This window comes from Rana temporaria, chromosome 6 (assembly GCF_905171775.1).
Source record: "Rana temporaria chromosome 6, aRanTem1.1, whole genome shotgun sequence".
NCBI classification, from domain to species: Eukaryota; Metazoa; Chordata; class Amphibia; order Anura; family Ranidae; genus Rana; species Rana temporaria.
In genome coordinates, this window is record NC_053494.1 from 181290777 (window position 1) to 181313181 (window position 22405).

Below are 22405 nucleotides of genomic sequence, written 5' to 3' on the forward strand. Positions count from 1 at the left end.
GGCAGCAGAAAATCGCTGTGGCAGTCACAGTGAATGCCACTGTCCTCCTGGTCTCATGCCAAGCAACTGTCCTATTGCACAAGGGGTCCTTCACTTGGCACAGACACCATTCACAAAATTGCCTTGCATTTCCTCAATGAATGCAAGGCGTTTCCTGATTAAAAAAGCCCGCGTAATTCAAAGTAGGCTTGGAGTGGGCGTGTTGTATGGTAATCTGGTATGACCCCACGTAATTGACGCTTTTTACGAATGGCGCATGCGCCGTCCGTGGCCGTATCCCAGTGCGCATGCGCGAAATCACGTCGCAAATAGTCCATGCTTTCGACGTGAGCGTAACTTACGCAAAGCCCTATTCGCGAACGATTTACGCAAACGACGGAAAATTCGACACTGTCCCGACGTCCATACCTAACATTGCGTACACCTCATAGAGGCAGGGGTAACGTTACACCGAGAAAAGCCTTACGTAAACAACGTAAAAAAATGCGCCGGGCGGACGTACGTTTGAGAATCGGCGTATCTAGCTAATTTGCATACTCTACGCGGAAATCAACAGAAGCACCACCTAGCGGCCAGCGTAAATATGCACCTAAGATCCGACGGCGTACTAAGACGTACGTCAGTCGGATCTAGCCCACATTCAGTCGCATCTTGTTTTGTGGATACAAAACAAAGATACGACGGCGCATCGTAGAACTTACGCGGCGTATCAATAGATACGCCGCCGTCAGTTCTTTGTGGATCTGGCCCAATGTGTTTAGTATTTTTGTGATAACTTTTTTCCCATGGGCACCTTTAAATTTTACACTGCAGAACACGCGGGCTGAACCTGTTCTACAGAGAAGGACGGGTCAAGTGAGCAGAACAGACGTTTCCTGCTTCTGGAGAGCACACCTTCAGAGAGTGCCTGACAATCTAAAACAAACACAGCATTTCAACACTCCATAGTTCAGCCTGCCTTGTACCTGGATTCTCTTATCTGTATTTACCAATATCCTCATTCTGTCCTATTACAGCTTTATTTACACTCCTCTTCTCACAAGGAAGCAGCAAGCCACCCGCTAATTAGCTGATGACAGGTTCTCACAGCTTGTGAAAAGACAAGCAGCCATGTTTGATCCCAAGTCAGGATGACTAGATCCGGAGACAGCAGTCACCAATTAGCCTGCTGGGTTGTTTGTCTGACACACTTTGAATAAAAATTAAACATCTGACAGCTATGGGGGAAAACACATCAAACTCTATGCTAGTTGAACATCTTGCCTATAAAGCTGGTTATACATGGATTGAAATTCAGCGGGTTCAGCAGGGACCAGCCGAGATATGATCCATCTCTATAGGCAGACTGATTTACCCAAGTTGATCCATCAATTGACTTGGGTACAACCAGCATGTCAGATTTTTTTACATGTGATTACTGCTGGCGATCAACTTGGTACATTCAGCCTGCCCATACACGGTTTGCATGCCATCTGATTCCTGCTGAACTGGCCGAGATTCAGAACCATGTATGGCTGGCCTAAGGCCCCTTTCCCACTGGGGCGGGGGCAGCGGTATTTTTAGCGGCTCTTTACCGCCAATTTCGCAGCGCTATTCGGCTGCTAGCGGGTACTTTTACCCCACGAAAGGGTTAAAACCCCCGCAAAGCGCCTCTTCAGAGGTGCTTTGCTGGCGGTATAGCCACAGTGCCCATTGATTTCAATGGGCAGGAACGGTATACACAGCGTTCCTTCACCGCTCCAAAGATGCTGCTAGCAGGACTTGTTTTACCGTCCTGCTAGGGCTCCGCTCCAGTGTGAAAGTCCTCGGGGCTTTCACACTGGAAAAACAGCAGCGGCTATTGTCCGGGTTCTCTCTCTGTTTAGCAAACACTCTTATGGCACGTTAGGGTTGACATTCCAGCAAATGGGCACAAGGTAATGAGAAATTATTGCAAAGAAGGACCATATGGCAAATAGGTAAAAAAAAAAAAAAAAATCAAATCAACACCACATTTGCTTGGAGCTTTTCTTTAAACAAATTCAGACATTATATCTAGATATAGATATATATGGATAGATAGATAGATAGATAGATAGATAGATAGATAGATAGATAGATAGATAGATAGATAGATAGATAGATAGATAGATAGATAGATAGATAGATAGATAGATAGATAGATAGATAGATATAAAAGCCCTTTGGATCACCCCTGAAACCACTTCAAAGTAATGAAATAATTTTCCAGTAAGGATGTGCAATTTTGTAAAACTTCTACATGTAATGTCAGATGAAATTTGAAATCAGGCTTGCAGTTAGTGCCTCCTTGGCTAGCAAATACATGAAAGCAATGATCAGAATGGGGGAAGATGATACACCCCAAGGGTTACTGCTAGTCCAAATAAAGGACAGGAGATGGGGAAGAGGCCATAACTCTAATAATAACAAAGCCTGCCCAGTGGCGCACACTTACCATAGTTTCATTCTTCTCATCCATAGAAACTCGCGCAGTATTCGGAATGCCTTCACCGAGCAAGAATCCCAGCCTCGTCATCAGCTCCTGAGCAGCCGGGGAACAACCCGAGGTCTTATCAAGTGCAGATTCTACATGGAGAGGGTGAAACGGAAGACATCAGAGGATTTCTTCTCCAGAAGACTAAAGAGCTCCATTACAGTTTACTCAGAGTGGACACAAAGTAGAAATCAAATATCTGTAACAGACTCACAGCTCAGAGGAACATATCTGGATTGCTGAGGTTGTCATTAGAAGGCACATTGATTTTTTGCTTCAAACTGATAGGGAATAATGTTTCCATGGCTTCTAATGGACAGTATGGTCAATCTATCAGCAATATTAGATGTAATATGGGAGCTCAGCTTTAAAGGGTCAGGCCACCCAATAGTAGGGTTTTAGTATAGATGTAACTGGTGGGCCGAGTTAGTCCCTGGCTTCTCGGTCTTAAATACCCCAATCTGCGAGATTTCTTTTGCATAGTTCATCCATCCGCTCAACTCTACCTAGGAGAGCTCACCTTTGGGTGTTCTAGCTCTTCCTTTACATTCATTGCGACCTAAAATACATAACTAATACAACAGGGAAATCGGGAGCCCCTAATAATGGTCACAGCAGATGTGAAGGCGCAGAAACTCAAAGGCCTTGTTCACATGGGTCCTATCAATGCGTACCCATAGGTAGATTCAGAAAGAGTTAGGCCGGCTTATCTACAGATAAGCCGACCTAACTCTGAATCTAAGCCGGCCTATGTTTAAGTGTATTCTCAAACAGAGATACACTTAAACATACCTAAGATAGGCTGGCTTGCGCCATTCTATCTTAGGCTGCAATGTTTCTTTTGCCCGCTAGATGGCGCTGCCATTGCGGCCGGCCTAGATTATGTAAATGAGGGGCTACGGCAATTCCCGATGATTTACGAGCGTACGCCAGGCCTACACCGTCGAGTTACGTCGTTTCCGTACGCGATAGGCCGCCTAAAGTTATTCCACCTATGAGGTGGAATAACAATGTTAAGTATGGCCGCCGTTCCCGCCGCGAGGTTCGAATTTTTTACGTCGTTTGCGCAAGTCGTCCGCTAATCGGGATTTACGTGGTTTACGTACGCGTCGAAATCAATAGGCCCGTACGGCCTACTTGGCCACAATGCGTACTGGGAAATGTAGTCGCCCGGCGCATGCGCAGTGTAAATAACGTCAAAAAACTTGAGGTCAAGCCTCATTTCAATAATACACACCCCCTCCCAGTCATTTGAATTAGGCGCGCTTACGCCCGCTCGTTTTAGGCTACGCCGCCTAAAATTTGAAGGTAAGTGGTTTGAGAATCACTTTTAACCTAAACAATTTAAGGCGGTGTAGCCTAAAAATAGTAGGCTAGGCCTTCCTAATTTTAGGCCAATCTCTCTGAATCTACCTACCAGTGTGTGGGCCGTTTACTCGCATGAGGATGCAAAAGTGTTCCATGCAGCCAGTGCCATTGATGTCAATTGGGACGCAGTGGCTGCATGACACGGCTGCAGCTCCCAGCATGACATTAATGCGGGTGCACGGACCCAATCGCAAACAGTGTGAGTTCAGGGGCATGCACCAATACCTGCGTGAATGTCATATTGGAAGCACTGAACTTGTCTGTCCAGCCACTGCATCCCAATTGTCAATAATGGGATTATCTGTTTGGAACCCCTGTGCAGGTAAACACAGCCTTTGCATGGGATACATATTGATACACCCCTTGTGAACGAGGCCAAATACAGATCTCCCCAATAAAGCCAGGAAATCTAACAAATAGATGTCCCTCCGACACCTATTAAAAACTAAAACATTAGACCTGTGTACCTATAAGACTTATACAACCCCTGCATGGGTCTGCTCTATCATAACTTTGATAGGAGCATCATTTGTATACGCGAGCACCAACCTCTGTATGTGCCATACTGTTTTTTTTTAATAAAGAATTTTGTACAAAAAAAAACTAAAAATATTCATTTTGCCAAACTGTCCCTTTAAAAACTAGACCGGAGTCCTGAAAAAGGACAACTGGCACCCAAAGAGCTGAACAAATTGAGGGAAAATCTAAATGTGCTTAAGAGTCCATTCACACTTGTGCGACTTGTCATGCAACTTTGGACATCAAAGTTGCATGACAAGTCGCTCCCCATATTTTCCAATAATAACCATTCATATATGTGCAACTTAAAGTTGCAGCGACTTTAAAAGTAATTAATGCACTACTTTGGTCCGACTTTCATGCAACTTGAAGGCCATAGACTTTAAATGTTAACCCTCAGAAGTTGCATGAAAGTTATACCTGGATGTTATATAATGCAACTTGTGTGCAACAATTGTCCATAATCATTAGTTAAAGCCAAAGTCGTATCCAAGTAGCACCCATCCAAAGTTGCGTTAAATTTGCACTCCAAAGTCGGCGCAACTTTGGAGTTGTACAAGTGTGAATGGAGCCTAAACTGAGAGGCTCCTGAAATCAATAAGGTCCCTTTCGCACTGAAGTGCCAACAAACAGCGCTAAAGGGCTGGTCGTTTTGCGGTGCTTTAACAGCGTTTTTACTATTCAGGCGCTAGCGGGGCAGTCTAAGGTCATGTAACAACGTGACCTTAAAAAAAATATATTTAAAAAAAAAAGGGAAAAAAATACCCATTTTGAAAGACTTTCAAGGCGCTTTGCCCCTTCATTTTAACGGGCAGGGGCATTTTGGGAGAGCTATTTATAGTGCTCCCAACCCGCCCCAATGATGCTGCTTGCAGGATTTTTTCTAACATTCCACAAGGCACAACGCCTCAGTGTGAAAGCACTCATTGCAATGAGTGAGAGGCAGTTTTTAGGCACTTCTAGTGCTAAAATGCCTGAAAACTGCCCTAGTGTGAAGGGGGTCTAAATTCAACCAATTATAATACTTCCATATCTGGCAACAAGAGTGCAGAAAATATGCGTTACTTCATAATTATACACAATATGTCTCTGGCGGATCTGACAGGAACTAAGGAAGGGACGTGGCCACATTGAATATATTAAAGGGAAAATTGTGCACCCTAAGTTGGAGGCATGGAGACACCATTACCAATGCCGATGCGTTGTATATTTAAATCTGAAATGAGTCCTAATATGGCCAATTTAGTTAAAAAATAATCCCCAATGGAGTTCAGCAAAAAAAAAAAAAAAAAAAGAAGAAAAGAAAACAATGGAACCTCTTCTAGCTATTGTTTGACAGAGTCAGTACACTTGAGCAGCAACTACTAAACAAATGTAGATCGCTGCGCTCCCTGGCACCCCATGCTGGGACCTGTAGTGCCTCAGTAGCCAGAGGATGATGGCAGAAGTCCCAAATCTGTGGCAGAGCATTCCTCCAGGAACCGGGCCAGCCTCTTTGTCAGTCTTGTCCCGTCCTGCTCCCTCATACCCATTCATTAGTGGTCTTCCAATTACGTCCGCCTTCCTGTCAGATCTGGAGATGCTGGCGTGAACTCCGGCTTGCCTAGGCAAATTAATTAACCCTCCAAACCAGCACTTCAAAGCGACTAGAGAGAAAGCGAGACGGGCCGGGCTAGTCCCCAGCCGTCATATCATATTTACTGGGCCCAGCTTAAAGTGAAGTGACAAGCTGGCTGCGGCAGCCTCCATTATACAGGAGACTCGAGGAGGGGGGGCAAACAAAGAGAAAGCAAACTGCCCAGCCAGGTGCCGGCGGCATGCAGAGGCCGACTAATAGGGCAGGTAAAGGAGATCTCCGCTAAATACTATCCACATGTAAAATAGTCTAATAACAATCCATTATCAGACGGCCCTGCTGACAAATATATATTGGGGAACTCTCAGACAAAAACCTTGGTGGTCTTTTATTAAGGAGTTTGTATATTAAAAAATTGTACGACTCCAAAGTTACGCCGCCTTTGGAGTGCAACTTTGGATGGGTGCAACTTGGATATGACTTTGGCTTTGACCAATGATAATGGACAACTGTTGCACACAAGTTGCATTGTATTACATTCAGGTATGACTTTCATGCAACTGCTGAGAGTTGAAACGGCAGTAAACCCGCTGAACTTTTTTTTTAACTCTGTAAAGAAAAAGGCACATAGAGCTGTATGCGTTGCAGTCCCATCATGCTCTGTGGGTAACGGAGTATGATGGGACTGTGACGTCATAAGAGGCCTATATAAATCGTTGCGAGCCAGGCACCCGGAATTACAGCGGGAGGAGGTGACGCGTCAACATAAGAAGAAAAGAAGAAGGCAGAAGACGGCAAAGAAGAGCGGGCTGCGCCGCCGCTAGTAATAGAGCTAAAAAGAAGATAGCGTCGGCCAGCCCCGAAGAAGGCACCGGAGAGCGAGCGGGAGAAGAACCGGGGAGCGCCGAGACAACAGCGGAGAGCGGTGAAGATGGAAGAAGACCCCCCGGAGAGTGGAGAAGACCCCCGGAGCTGACTAATAAATGTTAAAACCCTGTGTTGTGTGTTTATTTTATGTATGAATAGAACATCTATTATGGTTTGGTCTCAAATAGTTGCCGACACCCCTGATGAACAGAAAAAAATGGAGGATCCCCCAGGGTGGGGCTTTTTAGGCAACAGTAGTACAAGTAGTCATGGTAGATACAAAATATATAATAGTTTAATAATAACAGGACGGTGTATTGGAAAAGAGGTGAAGAGTCCACAATATAAATACTGGGCCCAGTATTTATATTGTGGACTCTTCACCTCTTTTCCAATACACCCTATTAATGTGTTGTTTTTAAACCTTTGTACTATATACGTTTACTGAACGTTGTTTGATACCGTCCTGTTATTATTAAACTATTATATATTTTGTATCTACCATGACTACTTGTACTACTGTTGCCTAAAAAGCCCCACCCTGGGGGATCCTCCATTGTTTTTTTGTGTTTATTTTATTGACACTTTGCCTCCAGGTGAATGGGTAGGGGTACGATGTACCCCATATTCATTCACATAGGGTGGGGGGCCGGTATCTGGTGGCCCCCTTTATTAAAGGGGGCTCCCAGATTCCGATAAGCCCACCGCCCGCAGACTCCGACAACCAACGGCCAGGGTTGTCGGGAAGAGGCCCTGTCCTTATCAACATGGGAACAGGGTACTTTGGGGTGGGGGGCCGCAGGGCGCCCCCTGCTCCAGAGCACCCAACCCCCCCATGTTGAGGGCATGCGGCCTGGTATGGCTCAGGAGGGGGGCGCTCGCTCGGCCCCACTCCTTTCCTGACCGGCCGGGCGGCGTGCTTGGATACGGGTCTGGTATGGATTGTGGGGGGAACCAACACGCCATTTTTTCGGCGTAGGGGGGTTCTCCTTACAACCCATACCAGACCTAAGGGCCTGGTATGCCCCTGGGGGGGAACCCATGCCGTTTTTTTTATTTAAAATTTGGCGTGGAGTTCCCCCTCATGATTCATACCAAACGCCGCGGCTAGAATTGGCGGGAATCCAAGTTGAATCCCCGTCGCTTCTATGACGGCTTTTTCCCATCGCGGCGAGCCGGCTCGGCGCTGGCTCCTGCGACGGGGCTCGTAGGTGGTCAATCTCACCGAGAAAGGGGAGCAAGAGTGACACAATATCGCGGTCACCTACTGTAGGTTCACATTGTTGCACTGCAGTAACGCATGCGCATTGATGTGCGTTTTTCTGCCCGTTACCATGTTGGGTTAAGGAAGCTTATTTATTCAATTTGGCTGCTTACCGCACCACATCAAATAACTTGCCATGCACTCATTTCTGTAGCAGAGCACAACAGTGCAATACTGAGCAAGGTGGTGCACTGCAGCGCATGCTCGCTACAGAGGTGCATTGGGGTACCATTAAGAATGAATGTCACCGCAGTGCACCAACATGCAAAACCGTGAACCAAGCCCGATGAATCACACAAATCTAATGTCCAGAACAACTGCCATACAGTATCCAAGAGTACCAAACAACAACCAGCTTTCACCAACTTTAGCAAACAAACTTGTAATTTTACTATAAACTTGTAACTGAACTTCTGATTGGCTACAAGTGAAGATTTCCTCTGTCAATCCTTTTTGCCCCCCTGTTACCATGTGGAAACTTCAATGCAATTACCTTTTTCAAAGCTGAGCGGGGTGGGGTGTCATGTGATGGATTTTAGATCTTCCTAATAATGACTCTGTTCGCTTGTTAGATATTCTAGATTTCTTTCTCTGACTCTGATCCTCCCAGAGACTCACTGCTGTGAAATGCGCTGACATGGATCATTTTTTTTCCGGCAATTATAAAACAATGCAACTTCGACTTCTCTTTGCTGTGCGGCTCCTATGAATATGTATGTTTAACCCCTGCTGCACCGGGAGGTTGTCAAGCCAAAGACGTTCCCACGGGGTCACTGTTCTGTACTGATGACACCGGCCTCTGGAGTGCAGGAAGAGGCTTTAACCCCTTCCTGGATTCCACAGCCACCAGTAAGGAGGAGTTTGTAAACCTTCCCATGTTTCAGGGCAGTTTCCTGCAGACACGATGCTGTGCCAGCTGCAAGGGTGAGCCATCGCGTCTTAACTCCTTCCTGGCTGGCTCAGGAAGACAGGCAATGGGGCACTCTTCCGAGTACAGGAACTCATATCAACCGGAGCTAGATCTCAACTAAGCCGACTTCACCAATGAGATCTGGTTTCCATGGGTTATTGCGTTGACTGTTATGGCGCAACACTTCTGCTGCACTACCTTACTAAACCATAAAACATTATGGGCCAGATTCACAGAAAAAGTACGCCGGAGTATCTGCTGATACTCCGGCGTACTTTCAAATTTGCCGCGTCGTATATTTATTTGTGATTCACAAACAAAGATACGACGGCTTTTGGCTAAGATCCGACAGGCGTACGGCTTCGGATCTTACGATGCAATTCTTCGGCGACCGCTGGGTGGAGTTTGCGTCGTTTTCCGCGTCGGGTATGCTAATTAGCCGTTTACGGCGATCCACAAAGGTACGCGCGTTCGTCGCATTCTCTTACGTCGTCGCTAGTCGGTTTTTCCCGTCGCAAACTTACGCCTGCTATTTCATGGCTTCGATTTAGACCAGCCATGTTAAAGTATGGCCGTCGTTAAAGTGTCGAATTTCAAATTTTGTATTTTTTTTTTGCGTAAGACGTCCGGGAATACGAAAGGACGTAACGCACGTCGCCGTTCAAAAAACACGTCGGGGCGCCGTAAAAGCACGGCGGGAAATTTCCTGATGGAGCATGCGCAGAACGTTCAGCGTGGGAACGCGCCTAATTTAAATGGTACACGCCCCATTTGAATTAGGCGGGCTTGCGCCGAACGCATTTACGTTACACCGCCGCAAGTTTACAGGCAAGTGCTTTGTGAATCAAGCACTTGCGCTGAAAACTTGCGGCGGTGTAACGTAAACGAGATACGTTACGCCGCAGCGCAAATACCTGAATCTGGCCCTATATATATATACACACACACACACACACATATATAAATATAATATATATATATATATATATATATATATATATATATATATATATATATATATATAAATTTGTAGGATCTTTGTCCGCATTCTCCACCAAAAAAAATTATAAATAAACCAACTAGATATACATCTATCTAACATTTATATATATATATATATATATATATATAAATATATATATATAATATATATATATATATAATTATTTATTTATTAATATATAGATGGAGATTAGTATATAATCTCTCTCTATATATATATATATATATAATATATACACATACACTGCATGTACACCCGTGTATAAATAAATATGAGATAAAAATTTATATATATATATATATATATATATATATATATATATATATATATAGTATATAGTTAGGAATATATATATATATATATATATATATATATATATATATATATATATATATATATATATATATATATATATATATATATAATATTATATATATATATATATATATATATATATATTATATATACACACACATATATACACACACACACACACACACATACATACATACATACATACATACATACATATATATATATATATATATATCATAAAAAAGGAATATCACTTTATTTTAAAGTGGACCTGTTTCTCACACCTCAGGCAGCCATGTTGAGAGTTTAGCCATTAACCTGCCAATCTAAACACTATGAATAAGTCTGAAATTCCTGATAAATCAACATGTGTTTTTTGCCACACAAAGGTGACCAGCATGGCATTAAAGGGTAGATAAGACAAAGCGCAAACACCTGTGTGCGATGCCTCCGATGGAAGCTGTCATTCTCAGGGTTGTGTACTCTAGGAGAGACGCCACTTGCGGTGGAGCGTTTATATGTTCAGCTTCCTTGAACGTCATTTGGCTCAGAATCCTGTTCACGACAGCTTCTATCGGAGGCTTCTCATGCAGCTTTTTAAGTGGTTTAACACATTTCCTTTAAACACAAACTTGGCATACTACAGAATGGCAAAACAGGGCAACGCAATCCCAGTAAGGGGCACACGGGACAAGAACATCAAGTTTTTTTCTCCTAGTGTGAATGAGGTTTGCCGGTCTATGAGTTGACTAGTCCAAACAAAACACACAGAATATTATTCCTGACCCCCCCCCCTTTACACCAAAACCCACAGCCACCATACGGTTACCTGCCAGTCTTCACACCCCTTCACTGCCAATAAATTCACATTAGCCCCAGAAACTTTGCTAAAGAGTTAAACATTAGACAGCTGCGGTTCTAAAGCTGTATGAGCCCCTTCCATTCATAGCAAACACGCTCTTTGATCCCGGGGAGCGCCTATGAAGCGATCTGCAATGATAAGAGACACAGGACAGATTTCGAGGCACTCACCATTTTGGTTGGGGTCCGGCAGCTCCAAGACTTTTCTCAATGGCATTACAGCTGAGTCTGCTGGCACTCGGGGACTCTCAACATACTTCAGCTTCCTCATTGGCCCTGCAATGAATAAGGTTTGGGCATGTCTTATTCTTCCCAGATGGGATGTGTGAGAGCTTCATGACGTGCCGCCTTGAGTTCTCACAGTTAGGGAGAGAGAAAGAAGAAGGTAACAATAAAAAAAAAAAACCTTTCTGCTGAGAGAGAGAGAGAGAAGAGCAGTTCACTTGTGATGACAGCCAAGTGCCGCTGTCTGCAGGCTGCATTCATTCACAACCATTCCTGGTATGTAAACGTGCCCAGGGAAATGACAAGCAATTAGCCTTCTAAGAGAGATCCTGGATGGCTTCCAAAGAAGGGGAAATGCCATGGCCACACCACTTAGGAGCACGCACTTTTCATTATTAATCAGGCGGGCAATAGTCCTTTCACATCTAAAGGTGGGCAACGTTTGGCTGCACTGGAGCATTCTGGGAAGAAAGGTTTTCACCAGCGCTGAGAAGCCACAAGTTCCTAAAATTATTTTTTGTTGGGCAACTAGACCCGGCACAATAGGCGCCATTCACTAAAGTGTAAGAAATGTTTTTTATATTTTTTACCAGTTTCAGCAATGAGAGCTGAAAACAAGACACATGGCTGAACCTGGCAAATAACATATACAGTACATTATAGTGTAATAAACTATATAAAAATCTAAATTAAATTCTAATAATAGTAAAATAATAGTAATAATAATAAAATAAAAATAGAAAAAAAATGATTTTATATTTTTTGTGGTTGAACTGGATGGACTTGTGTCTTTTTTCAACCTGTCTAACTATGCAATAATAAATAAAATAACAGAAAATAATTATTAGTAACCAAATAAAAACATGATAATTATTTTCTGCCATTTTATTTATTATTAATACTTTTTTTTTTATATTAATATGTTTATTATTGCTGTTGTTATTTTTGTTATTTGGTTACTGATAAAAAATAAAATAGCAGAAAATCGGTAAACAAAAATAACATCAATAATAAACATATTAATATAAAAACATAATAATAATAAATAAATAATTAAATATTTTCTGCCATTTTATTTTTTCTTATTACTTTTATTTTTATATTAATAGGTTTATTATTGCTGTTAATATTTTTTTTTATTTGGTTACTGATAATTATTTTCTGCTTCATGTATTACTTTTATTTTTATATTAATATGTTTATTATTGCTGTTATTATTTTTGTTAATTGGTTATTGATAAAAAATTAAATAGCAAAAAATTATCAGTAACCAAATAACAAAAATAACAGCAATAATAAACATATTAATATAAAAATAAACGTAATAGAAATAAATAATTATTTTCTGCGATTTTTATTTTTTATTATTATTACGCTTATTTTTATATTATGTTTATTATTGCTGTTGTTATTTTTGTTATCGATAATTTTTTTCTGTTATTTTATGTTTTATCAGTAACCAAATAAAAATAATAAACATATTAATATACAACTAAAAGTAATAATAATAATAAATAAAATAGCAGAAAATTATCAGTAACCAATTAACAAAAAATATAACAGCAATAATAAACATATTAGTATAAAAATAAACGTAATAATAACATTTATTTTCTACTATTATTTAATTTTTATTATTTATTAATATAAAAATAAAAGTAATAATAAAAATAAAATAACAGAAAATTATTTTTATTACGTTTATTTTTATACTAATATGTTAATTATTGCTGTTATTATTTTTGTTATTTGGTTACTGATAATTATTTTCTGCTATTTTATTTTTTATCGGTAACCAAATAAAAATAATAAACATATTAATATACAACTAAAAGTAATAATAATAAATAAATTAGCAGAAAATTATCAGTAACCAAATAACAAAAATAATAACAGCAATAATACACATATTAGTATAAACGTAATAATAATAACATTTATGTTCTACTATTATTTTATTTTTATTATTTATTAATATAAAAATAAAAGTAATAATAATAAATAATAAAAATATAACAAATAACAGCAATAATAAACATTCAGTAATAATAATAAAATAATTCTTATTAGTAGCATTGTTATATTACTATTATGTTTTTTATTATTATTACTATTATTATTATAATACAGTACAAAGGCTTAGTATACATTTCAGTCAATATCTCCTGGCTAAGCCTAGTATTCTCCTAAATACACATGGACATATGATCAAGTAGCAGAATGTAACACACTCTTGTTCTTGTTTGTATTTATTATTTTTCTATTTGATCGTTTATTCTTTATTATCGTTTATTCTTTATTATCGTTTATTCTTTATTACGGCCGATCTGTTGGCAAGTGAGAAATGCATACAAACATTTTCTGGACTGTTTTTCAATCTGTGGTCTGGACATGGTGACCAACCATTAAAAAGTAGATGGCTCAGGTAATCAATTGATTCTTTACAAGGACTGCGATACAACAAACATCCCCTTATTAACATTCAATTCATAAAATGCGGAGGACTGGTGGCAGAAGAAGACCAAGGCGGTATTTTCCTTTTTTTGGACTGAGGATTAACCTATGTTTACCCCGGACACGTTTCTATTCATTTACTGAGGATTGCCTTACTACCTCTGCTGGAAGGCTCTTCCAAGCATCCACTACTCTTTTAGTAAAATATAATTTTTCATTGTCACCTAGATCACCTTACCATGGACAGTTTTCACACATCTGTTTGGCAAGTATTCGTAGCCTGTGTCACTCTCTAAAGCTGATCACACACACTATACAATCTCCTGGAGCTCCGGATCACACTGAGCTGCGGGAATGAAGCCGATCAGCTGAACTCGCACGACTTCACTCCTGTGTGTCAGTCCCGATTCCAGACATCTGTGCAGGTTTCAGCACAGATGTCAATGGAAATCGCAAGTTGAAATCGCAAAGAGTAGTACAAAAAATGAGGACGGTGCCATTGCCGGCGATTGCCGCAGATTTGACACCAGTGTGAACCAGGGCTTGGAGTCAGGCCCCTTTCACACTTGTTCAACTTGTCCTGGACTTGGGACTGCAAAGTTGCATGACAAGTTGTACCCCATGATTTCCAATGAGTACCGTTCATACCCGTGCGACTTCAGGGTGCAGCTGCTTCCAAGCTGTCCGTAAAAACTAGTTTGGTCAGACTTTGATGCAACGTGACGTCCCTAGACCTCAAGATTACACGGGCATTGCTTCAAGTCGCGTCAAAGTCACGCCGGCTGTACAAGTGTGAAAGGAGCCTTACCATCAACTATGTAGTGCAAGGGTCTGCTCTATTTGATACAAATTGCATGGATTTCTTAGTTAGGCTCATATTACAGAGTTTTACACTCATTGTACAATCAGATTCTATCGTTTATAGCCAGCTTAACCACCTCATCCCCGGAAGCTTTTTCCCCTTAATGACTAGGCCATTTTTTGCGATACGGCACTGCGATGATAGAAAGGTAACAGTAACTCAAATAACCGCAGATGGGCTACAGCAGCAGAAGGCCACACCAGGTGCCACTCCTGTCAGCTAAGAAACGGAGGCTACAATTCGCACAGGATCACCAAAATTGGACAGTAGAAGATTGGGAAAACGTTGCCTGCTCCGACGAGTCTCAATTTCTGACGAGTCTCAAATCTCACGGTTCAGATCTATCCTCGGATCAGAGCCATGGATCGGATCACCACCATATATAGTCCCCACTGTAATATCCACATCTCTCCCCCCCCCACTGTAATATCCACATCTCCCCCCACTGTAAAGTCCACATCTCCCCCCCCCTCCACTGTAATGTCCACACATCTCCCCCACTGTAATGTCCACACATCTCCCCCACTGTAATGTCCACACATCTCCCCCACTGTAATGTCCACATCTCCCCCACTGTAATGTCCACATATCACCCCCACTGTAATGTCCACATCTCCCCCACTGTAATGTCCACATCTCCCCCACTGTAATGTCCACATCTCCCCCACTGCAATGTCCACATCTCTCCCCCACTGCAATGTCCACATCTCTCCCCCACTGCAATGTCCACATCTCCCCCCCACTGCAATGTCCACCTCTCCCCCCCACTGCAATGTCCATCTCTCCCCCCCACTGCAATGTCCACCTCCCCCCCACTGCAATGTCCACCTCCCCCCCCACTGCAATGTCCACCTCCCCCCCCACTGCAATGTCCACCTCTCCCCCCCCCCACTGCAATGTCCACCTCTCCCCCCCCACTGCAATATCCACATCTCCCCCCCACTGCAATGTCCACATCTCCCCCCCACTGCAATGTCCACATCTCCCCCCACTGCAATGTCCAACTCTCCCCCCACTGCAATGTCCAACTCTCCCCCCACTGCAATGTCCAACTCTCCCCCCACTGCAATGTCCAACTCTCCCCCCCACTGCAATGTCCACCTGTCCAACTCTCCCCCCCACTGCAATGTCCACCTCTCCCCCCCCCCCCCACTGCAATGTCCACCTCTCTCCCCCCCCACTGCAATGTCCACCTCTCTCCCCCCCCCACTGCAATGTCCACCTCTCTCCCCCCCCCACTGCAATGTCCACCTCTCTCCCCCCCCCACTGCAATGTCCACATCTCCCCCCCACTGCAATGTCCAACTCTCCCCCCACTGCAATGTCCAACTCTCCCCCCACTGCAATGTCCAACTCTCCCCCCACTGCAATGTCCAACTCTCCCCCCACTGCAATGTCCAACTCTCCCCCCCACTGCAATGTCCACCTGTCCAACTCTCCCCCCCACTGCAATGTCCACCTCTCCCCCCCCCCCACTGCAATGTCCACCTCTCTCCCCCCCCCCACTGCAATGTCCACCCCCCCCCCCCACTGCAATGTCCACCTCTCTCCCCCCCCCCACTGCAATGTCCACCTCTCTCCCCCCCCCACTGCAATGTCCACCTCTCTCCCCCCCCCCACTGCAATGTCCACCTCTCTCCCCCCCCCACTGCAATGTCCACATCTCCCCCCCCCCACTGCAATATCCACATCTCCCCCCCCCCCACTGCAATATCCACATCTCCCCCCCCCCCACTGCAATGTCCACATCTCCCCCCCCCCCCACTGCAATGTCCACATCTCCCCCCCCCCCCACTGCAATGTCCACATCTCCCCCCCCACTGCAATGTCCACATCTCCCCCCCACTGCAATGTCCACACCTCCCCCCCACTGCAATGTCCACACCTCCCCCCACTGCAATGTCAACATCTCCCCCCCACTGCAATCTACCCAGTCAGCGCCGCTCTGGGAAGCTCACCTAGGCCGCAGCCGGGTGTACCAAGATGGCCGCCGCTCCGAAACTAGGCCGAAGCCTCGGCCTTTCCTATGACCTCAATCCGCGGATCGCATGGTGTGGCGATCCGCGGACGTTGACCCGTTCGGATCACGGATCAATGACGATCCGTTGCACCCCTACTGGACAATGAGGTCACTGTACTCCAATGGCCTCCACAGTCACCAGATCTCATCCAATAGAGCGCATTTGGAATGTGGTGGAATGGGAGATTCACATCATAGAGGTGCAGCCGACAAATCTGCAGCAACTGTGTGATGCCATCATGTCTTTTTGGAGCAAAATCTCAGAGGAGTGTTTCCAACACCTTGTTGAATCTTTGCCACGAAGAATGAAAGCCGCTCTGAAGGTAAAAGGGGGTCCAACCCGGTACTAGCAAGGCGCACCTAATAAAGTGGCCGGTGAGTGTATAATACAACTTCTACTACACCTAATAATGTATACATTTTCTCTTTTTTACCTGTAGTGACTCAATGGGGCAGATTCACGTACAGCCGCGCAAAATTGTGCGGGCGTAACGTATCCGATTTATCTGATTTACGTTACTCCTCCGCAACTTACACGGGCAAGTGCTGTATTCTCAAAGCACTTGCTCCTTAAGTTGCGGCGGCGTAGCGTAAATCACCCGGCGGAATTCAAATTCGGCTGGTAGGGGGCGTGTATCATTTAAATTAAGCGTGTCCCCGCGCTGAACGAACTGTGCATGCGCCGTCCGTAAAATTTCCCAGTGTGCATTGCTCCAAATGACGTCGCAAGGACGTCTTTGGTTTCGACGTGAACGTAAATGACGTCCAGCCCCATTCACGGACGACTTACGCAAACGACGTAACTTTTTCAAATTTCGACGCGGGAACGACAGCCATACTTAACATTGGCTGTGCCTCATATAGCAGGGGCAACTTTACGCCGGGAAAAGCCTAACGTAAACGTCGTAACTTTACTGTGTCGGCCGCGCGTACATTCGGGAATTCGCGTATCTAGCTAATTTGCATACTCGACGTGGAATTAGACGGAAGCGCCACCTAGCGGTCAAAAAAAATTGCAGTTAAGATCCGACGGCGTAAGAGACTTGTTGGACCTAATGGATATCTATGCGTAACTGATTCTAAGAATCAGTCGCATAGATACGACGGCTCAACGCAGAGATACGACGGCGTATCTGGAGATACGCCGTCGTATCTCGGTTGAGAATCTGGGCCAATGTTTCCTTTTAAATTCTAACCTGGAACGCAGACTTTACTGGTGGAATCTGATTGGCTGGACTAGACAACACTGTTAATATTTTATTCCTCCAGCTTTGTAAACACATTCTGCTGTAAATGAAACGACAAAGTCTAATGAGGCAGTTTAGTAACCGGCACACAGGAGGCTACTAATTATAACGTATCAGTTCAAAAGAACACAACTTTATTACATCTGCCCCATTTCTACTCCAAACACCCCATTGCCTCCGGGTCACACACACATGTACTGGACATCTCTCACCCACACCAATGGGGATTGTTCTCACACAATAAGAAGCGGTGTCTATGGGAAGCCTGGCAGTGGCAGCCAACTAATAAGATTGTTAAAACTTTACTATTTGCTGCTTTATTTAACTTTGTCGGAAGGACAGGAATGTCCAACAATCACTGGAAGCAATTAAACACAACACAATAGATTCCTTCCTGTTGCACACAGAAAAAGCAAAGCGAACCACACTGACATCTGCTGGACTTTTATGGAACTGGAAATATTTACCAACATACAGCAGTAATGGGAGCGAACTGTGGAGGGCCCTGTAGAAAGCTCATGTCTGAAAACATATATAGGTAGATTCAGTAAGAGTTAGGCCGGCTTATCCGTAGATAAGCCGACCTAACTCAGAATCTAAGCCGACTTATGTTTAAGTGTATGCTCAAACAGAGATACGCTTAAAAATATCTAAGATAGGACGGCTTGCGATTGCAATATTTCGGATGGCCGCTAGGTGGCGCTTCCATTGCGGTCGGCGTAGAATATGTAAATGAGTAGATACGCCGATTCACAAACATACGCCCGGCCGCCGCAGTACATTTACGCCATTTCCGTAAGCCATTATCAGGCCTAAAGTTATTCCATCTATTAGATGGAATAGCAATGTTAAAGTATGGCCGCCATTCCCGCTTCGAGATTCGAAATTTTTACGTTGTTTGTGTAAGTCGTCCGCGAATAGCGATTTACGTCCACATCCAAATCAATAGGCCTGTGCGGCGTACTTAGCCGCAAAGCACACTGGGGAATGTAGGCGCCCGGCGCATGCGCAGTAAAATAAAAACGTCAAAAACGTAAGGTCAAGCCTGATTAACATAAAACACGCCCCCCTTAACACACATTTGAATTCGGCGCCCTTAGGCCCGCCCGCTTTAGGCTACGCCGTTGTAACATAGCAGGCAAGTACATTGTGAATCATGTACTTGACTAGCTAACTTACGGCAGCGTAGCCTAAACACGCTAAGCTACGCCGCCGCAAGTTTAGGCATACGTACCTGAATCTACCTAAAACTGTACAAGATTCAGCGACTGATCAGAACCAATCATCCCACTAATCTGACTACAGTGGATGGGGATCTTCAACATAACATGATTCCATTTTTGGTGCAATGATGGAGAGTGTATTCACCTGACAATTTATTATACAGTAAAACCTTGGTTTGAGAGTAACTTGGTTTGAGAGCGTTTTGCAAGACAAGCAATATTTTTAACTAAATGTTGACTTGATATACAAGTAGCGTCATGTCACAACTGAGTATACAGAAACAGAGGCGCATCTAAGTGTAGAAATATGGTTACCGTATTTACCTTCATATAATGCGCCCCGGCGTATAGCGCGCACCCCCAACCTAGAAGGAAAATTCCTGGAAAAAAAAAAAATACTTACAGTTTGGATGCCCCTCGTCGGTGTCTTGCCCGGCGTCCATCGGCGGCCTTGTCCGGTCCGGCGTCCTTCTGCGGCCATCGTGGTGTCCTCCCCGCTGTGTTTTTCAGCCGATCCCTGCGCTGTGTTTGAACCACTCCGCCGACATATACCGAGCGCAGTACACTCGGGTATATTCGGGCAGGCTCGGCTCCTCTTGCGTAAAGGACGTACAGGACGTGATCGCGAGCGGAGCCGAGCCTGCCCGACCATACCCGTGTGTACTGCGCTCGGTATATGTCAACGGAGTGATTCAAACACAGCGCGGGAATCGGGTAACGGTGTATATCGCGCACCCACGATTTTGCCCCGATTTTAAGGGCAAAAAAGTGTGCGGTATACGCCGATAAATACGGTACATTTAATGAAGGTACGACATTTAGGAAGTCACATGATTGATGATGAAAACAGGCACATCTAAGTATGCAGGCATCCGGGGTAAAGCTGTAAACATAGACCATCCTCCGCACCGCCATCAACGTCGTCCCTTTCATGCTGTGGGCCTCGATTTCAAATCGCTTTAGTGCAGGGTAGTCTTCCTGGTCATGATTGCAGACAGACAGCGGTGAGAGCCGGATGCATACCATATATACTTTTTAGGGCTGAAAATAGCCCCCTCAGCTTATACTCGAGTCAGTGTACCTGAAGGACTGCGGGCGTTAATTTTTCAAAAGTCCTGGCTTCCTCCTGGTCCCGTTCCCCGATAGGCGTTTGCCACTGTGTTCCGCTACCGCCTATCACGGAGGTCCTTTTCATCCTCTGACTTTCCCAGCAGACACTGTGTTCAGTGTTCTGCCTATCACGGACATCCTCTTGTCCGAGGATAAAAGAAGGTCCATGATTGGCGGAACACTGAACACAGCGTCTGCTGGGAAACTGAGTCCGAGGATGAGAGGACCTCCGTGACAGGCGGTAGCGGAACACAGTGTCAAACGCCTATCATGGAAAGGAACGGGACCAGGAGGAAGCTGGGACTTTTGAAATACGGATGCCCGTAGCCTGTCAGGAATACAGGTACACTGAGGCTGCAATGGGCACAGCGAGAATGGGCACAGTGAGAATGGGCACAGTAAGGCTACAATGGGCACAGTGAGAATGGGCACAGTAAGGCTACAATGAGCACAGTGAGAATGGGCACAGTAAGGCTACAATGAGCACAGTGAGAATGGGCACAGTAATGCTACAATGGGCACAGTGAGGTTGCAAATGGGCACAGTGGGGCTGCAAATGGGCATTGTTGACCCTCTTTTCCGCTTACAGTAGCTGTTGCATTCTCACCCTAGGCTTATACTCGAGTCAATAAGTTTTCTCATTTTTTTGTGTTTTTTTGGGGGGTGTCAGGAGCTGAAAACACTACCCCTGGGAGTATATATCCGCTCTCCAAACCCCTAGACAAAAAGGAACAGTTAACCCATGTAGTGCAGGCACAGCCCCACTGCATGGAAAAAATCGATTTTCCCAGAGTTCAGCTTTGAACTCTGTTTTTGGTTTACCATTTTCCCCAGTAAGCTATTTGTTAAAGGCTTATCGCAGCGCTTGCAGTTTACAAATTTCAATGCTGTTGGCTTCTGATCTTTCCATGCTGCTTCCCTGAACATCTGGTAAAAACACATAAGAGCAGGGGGTCTCAAACTGGTGGCCCTCCAGCTGTTGTGAAACTACAAGTCCCATGAGGCATTGCAAGGCTGACAGTTACAATCATGACTCCCAAAGGCAGAGGCAACAGCTGGAGGGCTTCCAGTTTGAGACCCCTTCATAAGAGACTTGACTTAGCGGGCAGGGTGGTCTGAAATGAGTCTGAACGCTTGGAGAGGGGGGAGGAAGGAGGATCAGGGAGAGCCTTGCTATCCTAGGCTACAGGGTTGTGTGCGTTTCAATTGATGCACACAGTGTTGGTAGACACAACTCTAGTCCCTGCATGCAAGGGTGGCTTCCATAGGATGCTGCAAGTGAAAAGAGCCATCCAGAAACAGAAAACCAGGAAATTGCTTAAAAAACAGAGTTTACTATCACTTTACAGCTAAACACTCAAGGGGAAAATTCTAAATGACCTTTGAAGCAGAGGTCCCCTGCACTACAAGGGTTAAGTGCTCATTTATGTCTACGGCATCCTTACCAGGCAATTTGTTTCCATTATGCCTCGCTCCCACAGGCTTCCCCATGAGACCAATCACTGGAAGCCGCTTCCCTGCGACACCCCATGCTGTCCTATGGGCAAAGCAAATGTCTATACGGTCAACACTGTCCAAATAATGATGCCTTGTCTCCTGGCTGGTTCTCCTCTGTCAATATTTATGAGCACAGAACAGGCATGTAATTGCCCCCACTTGCTGGTAATATTTGCAGTTGCTTGGCTCCAGAAGGTGACACCTGGCTCTGCTCGTTAAACATACCAGGAATGACTGGAGAGGTGGCAGAGAGACCCTCGGCTTTAGTGCTTTGTGTAACCTAAATAGTTTACTTCTGTCGCTCTCATCAATCGTCCCGTCTTAGCAGGAGGAATTTCACTTTGCAGAAGTTCTAAGACACTCTACTATGTACAGAAACGTTAGAGAGTGTTTACATATCTAGATTAATGTCAGCCTAGGTTCATCAAATGGTCCGCTCGGTTCTCCATCCCCCTCTAGCCATGATATTGTAAAGAAAAGGTTGACTTGGGGCGTCATTACTCAACCCAAGTACTTACAAGTCAAAGTCTACCAACTGAGGTTCGTAAGATCTTATTGATCACCGAAGAGTCTTTCAAGGGTTAGATCCT

General features: G+C 44.3%; 1 protein-coding gene across 2 annotated transcripts in view; it reads right to left on the reverse strand.

Annotated features, from left to right (window-relative positions):
• TANC1 (tetratricopeptide repeat, ankyrin repeat and coiled-coil containing 1) overlaps positions 1 to 22405 on the reverse strand; it is a 330651-nt gene that overhangs the window by 135424 nt on the left and 172822 nt on the right. Inside the window, exons 1-3 of one of the 2 annotated variants that reach the window (XM_040357906.1) lie at positions 11584 to 11750; positions 11349 to 11453; positions 2456 to 2586 (exon numbers count right to left, since the gene is read on the reverse strand). In XM_040357906.1, coding sequence (XP_040213840.1) covers positions 2456 to 2586; positions 11349 to 11453; positions 11584 to 11659 — 312 coding nt within the window. In that variant the 5' untranslated portion in view covers positions 11660 to 11750. Of the gene's footprint in view, positions 1 to 2455; positions 2587 to 11348; positions 11454 to 11583; positions 11751 to 22405 lie in introns of those variants that run through there. The other variant, XM_040357904.1, reaches the window with a different exon arrangement.